At 36.8% G+C, this 13,242-nt stretch overlaps 1 protein-coding gene across 3 annotated transcripts in view; it reads right to left on the reverse strand.

Annotated features, from left to right (window-relative positions):
- Positions 1-13,242, reverse strand: part of TENM1 (teneurin transmembrane protein 1) — a 657,629-nt gene that overhangs the window by 191,860 nt on the left and 452,527 nt on the right. For all 3 annotated transcript variants that reach the window (XM_030934095.1, XM_030934096.1, XM_030934094.1), the window contains exon 15: positions 485-701. In XM_030934095.1, coding sequence (XP_030789955.1) covers positions 485-701 — 217 coding nt within the window. The remainder of the gene's footprint in view (positions 1-484; positions 702-13,242) is intronic.

Raw genomic sequence — 13,242 nt, forward strand, 5'->3', positions numbered from 1 at the left:
TCTTTGCCTTATGGGTTGGGCTTTGGTCTGAGGTCCTAAGTGACAATTCATGCATTTGAACTTTCCTGGAAGACAGATTTTTCATGAGTCTTGCATTTCACACTAGGATGTCAAACTTATTCAACCCTTTCCTATGGAAACATTTTCCATCATGAAATAAAACTTAAAATTTAGTTTTTGAAATTCAAGATTTTTTCAAGGAATCAATCCAGAAGCTAAACAATAAATTTGCAAATTATACTTCCCTCCTGTTTTTGTTATTAAAAGTCATATTATAAATATACATACACAAACATACACACATAATTTTATGATACAGAATCTCTAGAAATGAGTTTTGGTTTTCCAGAGAAGTCCTAAAAAAGAAATTAATGTGGATTATGTGGAATGGCAAGTAATCTGATCTTTAGAAGATATCTTCCTTTCATAGTTAAGGAAAAACATGACCATTGTTCATTAAGGAATAAAATAAATATATATGTACCTGCTGTCAAATGACACCTCAGGTGGAATGACATGAGTACTGTCCTTGCCAATGAGGAATTTGATTCGATCAAAGAAAAGTCTTGAAGTGTGCTGAGAGAAGAGAGGTTGGCTTTGCTGAATGAGGTCAAGAGGATCTGGTGAGCCCTGGCAGAGAGGACTCACATAACAGTTGCTTTGTTGACAGCAATCAGGATCCACACAGTCGGTTAAACCATCTGGAAATAAAACCCAAAATCAGTATTGATTATTTAGCTTCAAGAGAAACAATATAGTTTAAAATATACATAAATGGAGAAAATGTAAAATATAGCCAAAGATAATCAACTTTATTTTGAGTTCAGAACTTGTTAAATTCACATTTTTCATGAATTATTACTCACTCTGAGTTCACATGGCACCTCACAGAAATTCAAACTATTTTGTTCATAAATCTTTCTTTCCTGAATTCTCCTGCATTTATCATCTGGAGAAGATAGTTTATATAGTTATTGTTTAGAGTTTGGGTAAACAATTCTGTTAGATATCACTGTTTAGAAATTTCTTCTTCCTCAGTGAGACCATTCTTTCAGAATGCCATGATTTCTTGTAAGCACACCTAGTACATCTATGAGCACACAATTAACAAGTACTTGCTACCTGAATTTGTATTTAAAAAAAAATCCTCCCAATATTGTTGTCTACTGGTAACGCTCAAAATAGAGGTTGGGATTCTCATGGTGAAAAAAGGTATTTAGAGCAATGATTTTCAAATGTGTTGTCAATTACCTAGGGAGCTTATAAAATATGCATATTCTTGAGCTCCACCTACTGACTCAGAATTTTTACAGACCAGGATTATGCATACTTAATCTGGGTGATTCTGAAGCATACTAAAGTTGCAGAACCAGTTTTTTAAGGAATTTATAGAAGGAACTAGAGTTAACATGCCTAATAGCAGTTTTTTGACACAATTACTATTAAACCTGACATATATGAATGCGATGACTTTCTCTGTTTCATTTTCTGGCCCTTCACCATTTGCTGTAGACTGCTGAATCCACTGCTGTACCACAAAACAAACAAACAAACAAACAAACAAACAAAAAACGTCATACAAAGGCTTTGTTCTTTGGTAGAGACATGATGTGGGGAACAGGGATTCTGAGGCAGGGAGACCACTGACAATCTAACAGTGCAAAATACTGTTAGGTGCTTGGAGAAGTTAAGAGATAAAAATACCCTTTTCCTGTTTTCAAGAGCTCTGGGCTTAGTAGGAGAAACAGATATGTAATCAGCTAACTCTTATACTAGCAAAAATGTAAGAAGGGCTCTAAGAGAGTTACATGCAAAGAGAAGGGGTTGGAGTGATTAACTGAGCATATGGACACTTCATTCCATGCCCCATAAGTGAAAAAATTAAAGTCCTTCCTAGGTCCTTAAAGAAGGCAAGTGACTCTAATTCAGTTGTTTAACAAGGGTAAATATAAAGACACTAATCTTCTTGGCTTGCCTTGGAATAGGAAGGTTCGGATGGATCACCGTCTCCTTAAGGCTGCTGCAGCAGCAAGTTACTGGCACTGGTTTCCTGCAGCTCTTTTGCTTGCTCTCTCTCCCCCACTTGTCTGCTCCCGTGGAGTTAGAGGGGGGTGTACCACAGCTCGGGGCAATGAAAGCGAGGAACACCAAGAGAGTAGATGTTTGGAACAGCAGCCCTAGGGCACCCGGGAAATATTTTTCCCCACATGTGGTCCTTTCAAATTCCCTGTACTATAGACAGTACTTTGATTTAAAATGCAGTTTGCTTTTTTCTTGCCTTCCCTGTTTGTTCAATGTATTTTTGCCCCGATTTCTATTTCTCTGTATACATATTTCTTTTTCATTGATGACTTTTTAGTGTGAATTTGTTTCAATAAGAAGTTTCTTTCTGCTTCCCCTTTTCCCATCATTCAGCAAATTATATGAACAGATTTTTTACGGATTTTAGATGCCACTACCACCTCTCCCTCCAATACACTGTTCTCAGCCTCTTATTAGCACATTATCTCTTTACTCTGCTAATTAAACATCTGGATGTGCTGAAAAGCTGGCTAAAATATCAGGCTGCTTAAAAGAGTTCTCTGATGCCTGGAATTGGTGCATAATGCACTAAACAATGAAAAATTGCTTTTCATGTGGGCAGTCACTTTCACATTTTTATTGAATAGTGAATTTGTTGTTATTGAGCTAATATATGTGGAAGTATCTAGTGTCATGCCTGGCAAATATTAATGAATGCATTAGTAATAATCACATTGGGCAGTCACAGGTTTCAACCTGTCAACCACAAAATTGCGACTTATTTTTGAAAATAAATAGATTTTAAACAAATACTAACACCAAAAACGATCTTAAAAAACCTAAGAAAATCTAAACATAGAACCAATTCATAATTGGGACTCACATTCTCATCTAGTAATGTTCTATACATTCCAAGCTGAAGTTTCATATTTAATAATTGCCTATTATATAGGGCTGACCCTTTAAGACCTCTGTTTTCTGAGACAACAGCAAGGCTCCTGTTGAGTCTAGAAAGACCTCAGGCAAGCAGACCAATAATGGCATGCAAACCCCATATTATAATTTGTAGGTAAGTCCAGTTCATGGGCAAAGATGAACTTACCAATTATCACATTGGCTAACACCCCATATAGTATGTCTAGACTGTTGCAAAGAAGTGCAAATGACAATCACGCTGAATGTGTGCTTTGTTTTTTGGCTATTAACAGTTTTTTTTTTTCTAATTGTTCAGAATTGGAAGCTGTGGCACCCTACTGATAGCCAAGCTCAGCGTGGCAGATATGGGCATGTCAAATATTAACTGATTTTTACTTTTAGGGCCTGTTCTCTTCAAAGGAATAAAAATACTAGGTAGCTAAAAAAGAGGGAGGTTACACTGTCTTGAAGGACTATCTATGTCATTCATTGATCCTAGCTTTGCCAACCAGTTTGGGACTCTGCCAGTTGGCTCAATTGGTGCTGATGAAGCACTGGTTTCTTTGCTTTGTGATCAAGTCATCACTAGTAAACTTTTGCCTACTAATTGTATGCCCGTGGCTGAAAGGGGAAATGGATGAAGGAATATGAGTGATACAGGGGAAACTCATACTTTCTAATCCTGAAAGATGAATTTACAAATATATATGGTTTAGAGACAGCACTTGTATTATCACCTTGATAATAATGGGCAGTGAATTCATGGTAGGTTATACAAAAGGATTTGAAAACATGTATAGATTAGTTAATATTTGCCAGGTACTAGGTACATCCACGTGTATTATCTCAACAAATCCTTCAACAAGCTTGTTAGGTTGATATTCTCATCCCTATTTTACACATGAAGAAGGGGAGGCTAGATGTAGTTGCAGTGGGAAATAACCTGGGAGTCATATTAACACCTAGTGTTATGCATGCAAATCACACATTCAACATCATCATCTAAACAGTGTGTATTACTAGTACTGATCTAGGCTGTAGGACTTCCAAGTGCATGACTATACATAGGCATTTAGAGCACATGAATTGGTTAAGGTAAAACAAAACAAAACAAAACAAAACAAAAAGAGACATTGGCTTTATTTATTTATTTATTTATTTATTTATTTATTTTTGAGACAGACTTTCGCTCGGTCGCCCAGGCTGGAGTGCATTGGCGTGATCTCTGCTCACTGCAACCTCTGCATCCTGGGTTCAAGCAATTCTCCTGCCTCAGCCTCGCAGGTAGCTGGGATTACAGGCACCTGCTACCATGCCCAGCTAATTTTTTGTATTTTTAGTAGAGATGGGGTTTCACCATGTTGGCCAGGCTGGTCTTGAACTCCTGGCCTCAGGTGATCCACATGCCTTGGCCTCCCAAACTGTTGGGATTACAGGCATAAGCCACCGGGACAGCCCTACTTTGGCTCTAATCTTCATTTGCCACTTACAATCTGTACGATCCCGGACAAGTCAGTTCCTCATTTGTAAGATGTAAATAACAGTAATACTCACTCTATAGGTTGTTGTAAGTATCACATGCTATAATAAAGATGAGATTGGGTGCATTCAGGGTAGTATAGCCATAGACTGGAGAACATTAGGCTAAGTGAAATAAGTCAGTCATAGAAGGAAAAATACTCCATGATTGCTCTTATATGAGGCGTCTAAGATAGTTAAACATATAGAAGTAGACAACAGAATGGTGGTTACTTGGGGATTCATTATGGGGGTATAGGGAGTTAATGGATATAAAGTCACAGTTACAAGATGAGCAAGTCCACGTACAACATAGTACTTATAGTTAATAATGAGGTATTGTGCATTTAACAATTTTTTAAGATGGTAAACCTAATGTTAAGGGTTCTTACACACACACACACACACACACACACACACACACACACTTCACCCCAAAACAAATGGACAAGAAGAAAACCGTTGGATATAATGGATATGTTTATTACCTTGTTTGTGGTGATGGTAACAGGAGTTTATACATATGTGTAAACTGACCAAATTATTTACATTTATTATGTTCAGGTTTTGTACACCATTTATACCTCAATAAAGTTGGAAAGGTATTCATAAAAAGCTTACTATCTAGTACATAGCTAGCACTTGATAAATGTTAGCTGTTGTTATTATACCAAATTCTAAAACATACAGACTGCAAAGAATCTAAGGATAGAGTCTTAGGGGTAGATGCCAATGGTTTGCAATGGCAGCTTAAAGTGTTCAACCCCACTTCTACTGAAGTTGCCTTATCACTGGCCAGAGGGCAATTGACTTCTGTGTAGCATGTTCCAGTTGTTGGAATGTGTTCATGTTATGAACTATGCTTGGTTAGGTTGTCAGGTAGGTAGGATCTTATGTAACTCTGAGTAGACAAACACTAATACTACAGAAACTTTTCATTCATTGGATTTGATTGATTCCGAATTTGCCACCATTTGGACAGGGGCTGGATTTAAGCTTAAGCTTTTCAGCATCTATAGAACAGTGGGTCTGCTGAGCAAATTAATAGTGAAAATAAAATGGAAGGGCTGATCATTCCAATGACTCAGTAAAGCAAAATCTTCTTAGATATGTTAGAAAGCCATAAGCAGTGAACTAACTATAAATCATTCATAACTCTTTACTAAAGCAGGCCTCCTACTAGGCACTCCTGTTAGCTTAGTTGTCACCTTTATATGTACTGAAGGTAAGAGGACTGTATTTCCTCTGGAAATAGTCTATAATTAATATTATTCATTTATTCAGGCTGATTTTCACCCCTGGATTTTACTGTATTAGGAAAAAGAAAGTGAGAGAGACTCAATTGCATTCAGGATATGGCCTGCCCAAATCATTATTGTTGCTATAACCACATATCATTAAACTTTTCTGGGTTGGGAAAATACATTGTTCTGCCTCTTGTAACTAGAATGCCACTAATGTTCATGTTCTCCTGGTGCCTACCTGGCATCAATGGCTTTTCATATCACTTAGAATAAAAGCCTAAGTCTTGACAATGACTTATTACCTCACAGTCTGATTCTTTGCCATCTCCCTCTTACCTCTCAGATCTTACCTCTTATGATCCACCCCATCTCCTTCCCACTCCTCTGGCTGTTCCTTAATTTCCCAGGCAATGTCTTGTATCAGGACCTTTGCACACACTATTCCTATGCCTGGAATGTTCTTCTCTCTGGTATCAACATGGCTTAACTTTCACCTCCTTTGGGTCTTTATTCAAATATCATTTTCTTAGTAAGATTTTCTCTGGCTACCTTATTTAAATTTTCCCCCTGTCCTACAGTCCCTGTCCTTCCTTTTCTTGCCTTATTTTAATTTTTGTTTTTTTAATTTAAAATTTTTGTGGGTACATAGTAGGTGTATATATTTATGGGATACGAGATATTTTGATACAGGCATGCAATGTATAATAATCTCATCATGAAAGATGGGGTATCTATCCCCTCAAACATTTATCCTTTGTGCTACAAACAATGCAATTATACTGTTTTAATTATTTTAAAATGCACAATTAAATTATTGATTGTAGTCACCCGGTTGTGCTATCAAATAGTAGGTCTTGGCCAGGAGTGGTGGCTCACGCTTGTAATCTCAGCACTTTGGGAGGCTGAGGTGGATGGATCACCTGAGGTCAGGAGTTCGAGAACAGCCTGGCCAACATGGAAAACTCTGCCTCTACTAAAAATACAAAAATTAGCCGGGCGTGGTGGTGGGCACCTGTAATCCCAGCTACTTGGGAGACTGAGGCAGGAGAATCACTTGAACCCAGGAGGCAGAGGTTGCAGTGAGTTGAGATAGCACCATTGCACTCCAGCCTGGGGGACAAGAGCAAAACTCCATCTCAAAAAAAAAAAAAAAAAAAAAAAAAAGTAGATCTTATTCATTCTTTCTAACTATCTTTTTGCACCCATTAACCATCCCCAACTCCCCTTTAAATCCCCATTACCCTTGCCAGCCTCTGGTAACCATCTTGCCTTTTTTTAAAAAAAAAAAAAAAACAAAACAAAAAACAAATTTTCTCCATCACATTTACCACCTTCTATGGTAATATGTATTTTTAAAATTTGGTTTAATTTCTGCCTCTTCTAACTAGGATATAAGCTTTATGGAAGCGTGAATTTCATCTTTTTTATGCATTGCTATTTCCTCAATGACTAGAACAGTACCTGGCTTAAAGTAAGCATTCAAGGCCCAGCACGGTGGCTTACGCCTGTAATCCCAGCACTTTGGGAGGCCGAGTCAGGCAGATCACTTGATGTCAGGAGTTCAAGACCAGCCTGGTCAACATGGTGAAAACCCATCTCTACTAAAAATACAAAAATTAGCCGGGGGTGGGGGGGGGGTGTGGGGCGGGGGTGGCATGCACCTATAGTTCCAATTACTTGGGAGGCTCAGGCAGGAGAATAGCTTGAATCCAGGAGGTGGAGGTTGCAGTGAGCCGAGATTGCACCACTGCACTCCAGTCTGGGTGACAGAGCGAGACTCTATCCCCCCTCAAAAAATGAACATTCATTATATATTTGAATAATGAATAAGCAGATGCCATAAAAGTCCTATTTCAATGACATTTGTAAATTTGCCTAGAGATTAATAAATATCCAACTAATATACGAAATTGTTATTAATAGATGCTTCATTGATAACACACTTTTATTACCCACTTTAAATGACTGTATTTCAACTATTTTCTCATTCATTTTCATCACTGCAAAGTAGGCAGATGTCAAGTATTAGTAGCCTTAGTTGGCAGACAATGTGATGGACCCAGTCATACAGTGGTGAACAGTTACAGAGTTGAGATTTTCTACTTGGCAGTTGCATCTGGAGGCACTTGGGCAGTTTAGGCTCTTATAACTAAGTGATGATCCATTAATAAATGGGTTGCTTAGAAATTAAAGGGGTATGGTGAGAAAAGAATAATTAGAAATATGCTTTCTGATGCCAAGTCTTTTGTCTCCAACCAAATCTCAAAAGTAAATGTGAAGATGTCTGACTCTTAAATAGAGTAAATGTTATAAATTCATTGTTCCTTCTCTTTCATTTTCCTATTTATTAAACACTGAAGCATGCTGGTGCCATTCCAAACATGAGGCTCATTGATCCATGAGCTTGTATGTGTTCATAACTCACCCGTGGTACTGTTTTCTAGATCTAGAAACACTACATAATAAAAGAGACTTGCAAATAGCTATTGCTCTTAATGAGAGGTGACTTATGAAGAATGATTCCTGGAAGATCATTCTCTTTTAGGCAATTAACTTACTGATTTTACCAATGAATATGAATATAGACCACTGGAAGAGTTTATACCACAGAAGCTTGGACAAACATGATAAATACTTAAAAGATCAGAGAAAAAAGGCTGTTTGGATTAAACACTCTTACTCTACATTTTTTGAGCCTTCTTGAAAATATTTCCACAATATCAGAGACCACTTTCCTTCCTCCATAAGTAGAGTGAATGAAATGGAATCTTTGTATGGTAACTGAAGATCTTATAAAACACTGTTCTATATGATCTGGCCCCTGCCTACTTTTCCATATTAATCTCTTCCTCACTCATGTTCCAGCCACAAAGACTTGCCTTTTACTTTAGAGCCCAGTACATTTCCACCTCAGGGCATATATACATGCTATTTCCTCTGCCTGGAACATTCTTCCCCTGATTCATGTGAGGCCTCTCTCACCACCCAGACTAGGTCAGGTCCCCATGCACATTTATAGAATTACACAGCTTTAAAATTATAAAATTTTTCTAGCACTCTTCACAGTTGTAAATACATAGCTATGAGGGATCTTTAAAAAGTTCATGGAAAATGTGTATCATGAGAAAATTATGCAAGGAGTTCAAATTTTTTTTTTTTTTGCACTAAAATAAAGTCATACTAACTTGTTGTAACACATCTGAACAGGATCTAGTTTGAGGCACTAAGAAGGATGAGACATCGGTTTGAAAAGAGTCCCTGTCAGAGCAATGTGAATTTTGCTAAAACTGAAGCAAGAACAAACATCAAATTTATGATGAAACTTGGGTGGAAGAATGATGACATCACTGATGCTTTATGAAAAGTTTATGGGGACAATGCCCCAAAGAAATTAGCAGTTTACAAATGGATAACCCTTTGCAAGAAGAGACAAGACGATGTTGAAGATGAAGCCTGCAGCAGCAGGTCATCCACATCAATTTGTGAGGAAAACTTAATCTTGTTTGTGCTCTAATTGAAGAGGACCAATGATTAACAGGAGGAGCAGTTCCGACACCACAGACATCTCAATTGGTTCAGCTTACACAATTCTGACTAAAAAATTAAAGTCAAGCAAATTTTCCACTTGATGAGTACAAAACTGTTACTCCCAGACCAGCAGCAGACAAAAGCAGAACTTTCAATGGAAATTTTAAATAAATGGGATGAAGATCCCAAAGCATTTTGTTGAAGAATTGTAATAGGAGATGAAATGTGGCTTTACCAGTATGACTCTGAAGACAAAACACAATCAAAACAGTGGCTACGAAGAGGTGGACGAGGTCCAGTCAAAGCAAGAGTGGACTGGTCAAGAGCAATGGTTATCCCAGCACCTTGGGAGGCCGAGGCAGGCGGATCACTTGATGTCAGGAGTTCGAGACCAGCCTGGCCAACATAGTGAAAACCCATCTCTACTAAAAATACAAAATTTAGCCGGGGGGAGGGGGGGACAGGGGTGGCATGCACCTATAGTTCCGGCTACTTGGGAGGCTCAGGCAGGAGAATAGCTTGAACCTAGGAGGCAACAGCTGTTTGGGATTCTCAAGGCATTTTGTTTGTTGTCTTTTTGGAGGGCCAAAGAATGATAACATCTGTTTATTATGAGAGTGTTTTGAGAAAGTTAGCCAAGGGTTTAGCATAAAAACACCCAGGAAAGCTTCACCAGAGAGTCCTAATCCACCATGACAATGCTCCTGCTCATTCCTCTCATTAAACAACGGCAATTTGGAAGAGTTTCAAAGGGAAATCATTATGCATTTACCTTACTTACAGTTCTGATTTGGCTCCTTCTAATTTTTGTTTGTTTGTTTGTTTCCTAATCTCAAAAAATCTTTAATGGGCACCCGTTTTTCTTCAGTTAACAATGTAAAGAAGACTGGTTAAGTTCCCAGGACCCTCAGTTATATCAGGATGGACTCATCCCTTACAAAATTGTCTTGAACTTGATGTAGAAATAAAGTTTATACTTTTGTTAAGAAACAAAGTTTATATTTTTAAATATTTATGTTTTAAGTCCCCTTTTCCATGAACTATTTGCAGTCCCCTCATATTTGTGTGGGTTGTTTAATATCTATCTGCCTTGCTAGACCATAAGCTCCATGAAGGCAGAAACTTGTACTGTTTATCATTTTCTCCCCAGTGCCAAGCACAACAGTTGGCAAGAAGTAGTAATGAATTAATGGAAAACTGGGTACTTAATGTGAAATGTTTGGCTGAAAGGTAAACATTTGAGTGAGACATTTGGATCATCACAATCCAATATAACTTTTCCTAAAGATGAGAATGCTCTAGTACTGTGCTGTCTAGTACAGTAGCTACTAGTCTCGTGTGGCTATTGAGCACTTGAGATGTGACTAGTGCAGTTGAGATCCTGAATTTTTTTATGTTATTTAAGTTAAATTTAAATACATGTGGCCAGTGACTACCATACTAGTAGTGTAAATTTTGATGTCTGAAAATATTTAGATATTGGATGGTCTGCACATTTAGCTAAACATTATAAAAAAGTTTTAAATTTTTACTAAGTCAAATTTATTGTTTTTTTTTCCTATTATGGTTTCTTCTCTTTTTATGTTTACAAAGTGTTTTCTCATTGTAAGATGTATCACCTATTTTTTAAATTCTGTTTGTTTTCTTTTAATTTTAACTCATTAATCCAGTTGAAGTATTTTTATTTATCTTATTCTTTAGTATATGGTATGAATTAAAAAATCTAAGGCATTTTTCTTAAGAGTTGTCCCAATTCCATTTATTTAATAATGCTTATTTTCCCCATTGATTTTTGATGCCAGTTTTATAATATACTAAATTTTGTACTTGGGTGTGTTCTAGAGCTTTTATTCAGTTGCATTAATCTGTCTATTCTCACATCAGTACCACTTTGCTTTAATTATCATAGCTTTCAAATATGCCTTAATGTCTGATAGTTCTATCTTCCTTTCACTATTATTTGTTTTAGCTATTCTGACTCAGTTAATATAATGTTCAAACTTTTTTCTGATGTTAATTCATATGTGCATGTAATGTATGGTGATCATATGTAACAAACTCCAAATTAGGACACATAATTAACAAATGAAAATGTGGTAACCATAATAAGTTTTTTCCTCCAAGTATAGGGTTGTGCATGTGGTAGGTGCTTCTTGATTAAAGAGATGAATGAGGTCAAGACATTTCCTCGGTTTGTGACTTCTATAGTAATTAGTTCTTATATATACAACACGTAAGATAGCTTTCCTTTTTTGCACTTAAGAAAAAACATTGAAAGGTTATTTCTTCTCTGTTCTGTTTTTACTGTTCAAGGAGCTTTTAGGTAGTTTCTGGACCAGCGGTGTCACCCACATATTCAATGCAGCCCAATTAGTTACTGAGAATCACAATGCATTGAATCAGAATGTAACTAAAGTCAAAGCTGCAGGAAGTAGCAGCAATACTAATGAGTATTCGAAACTGATTAGAATGCAAAAAATTTCCACCATTCTTTAAGTATCAGTTATAATATGGAGTAATCAGGTACCAGCTACTTGAAGCAAATGCTTGAAAGTGATTTTTTTTTGATTGGGAAGATTTCTTAAGAATTACATTTTAAAAATTAGGACCACTTTTTCCCAAAAAGGTTCAGTTGGTACTTTCTAATGTAATTAAAACACACACATATACACACATGCACAAACAAGTATATTAATATTAAAATTAAGCAAATATTAATAATTAGTCATATTTAACTAAATGAAACCAGCCAGTATGGATAGCTGGAAAGCTGAGACTACCAAATGAAGGGCATTTAATGTATTCTTACGGGTAATGTTTGAACAGTATAAAAATGGAATTATTGGTCTAAAATCTTAGTCATGGGGCTTTCAGAGTTTATTCAATCTATCTTTCCATCTCAAAGTTGAACTGAATCTATATTTAACATCAATATCATCTTAATTCTACCATAGGGAAAAATGGTAATTGGAAATCTCAAGGAGCCTTCCCCCCTGCTCCCTAAAGAGACAATCATAAAAATATACTGAGCTCATATCAAAGTCTTTGATATTTAATTTGCATATAGAGACATAGTTTTAAGGAATGTTCACAGGTAAATACACATTCAGTGAAATCTTCTATGTCTTCTGAATCTACATAGACCACAGGCATTGAGAATTGATAATTCATTAATTCATTAATATTTAGTTGATCCATTCTTTAAACATTTTGGCTGCCTTGTGATGACCTTGAGGCCATAAAAAATGGTGATAATTAAATATTCAATTATTTTTATTACTTTACTAAGGCAGGAAACATTGGCTCAACCTTAACTGAGCCAGAAATTATAATTGCATAGGTTGTTAATGTGTTTTCTGAGCATAACATTTTTAATCAATACATAACTGAGAAATTCCTATTATTATATCAAATCCTTTTTAGAATGAAGCAGACCACCTAGGTTTACATCCAGGACCTATCATTTGCTTACTATGTGATTTTTAACAACTTACTTGACTTCTCTGTGTCTCAGTTTCCTAATTTGTAAAGTAGTGTTAATAGTAGTTCCTAGCAAGGTGCAGTGGCTCATATCTGTAATCCCAACACTTTCAGAGGCTGAGGCGGGCAGATCCCTTGAGCCCAGGAGTTTGAGATGAGCCTGGGCAGCATGGTGAAACCCCTTTTCTATTAAAAATACAGAAATCAGCCAGGCATGGTGGTGTGTGCCTGTAGTCCCAGCTACTCAGGAGGCTAAGGTGGAAGGATTACCTGAGCTCTGGAGGCAGATGTTGCAGTGAGCTGAGATCGTGCCACTGCACTCCAGAATGGGAGACAGAGCAATACCCTGTCTCAAAAAAAAAAAAGTTTCTACATAATGGGGATTAAATGAAATAATTCACATAAGGGACTCAGCACAGGGCCTGGCACATAGTAAATCCTGCATACAAGTGAGATACTATTATTTTCAACATATTGGGAATATAACTATGGGCGATGGGTCATGCTTAACTGCAACAAGAAAACCATATACAGA

The sequence above is a fragment of the Rhinopithecus roxellana genome, chromosome 7 (genome assembly GCF_007565055.1).
Source record: "Rhinopithecus roxellana isolate Shanxi Qingling chromosome 7, ASM756505v1, whole genome shotgun sequence".
Classification (NCBI taxonomy): domain Eukaryota; kingdom Metazoa; phylum Chordata; class Mammalia; order Primates; family Cercopithecidae; genus Rhinopithecus; species Rhinopithecus roxellana.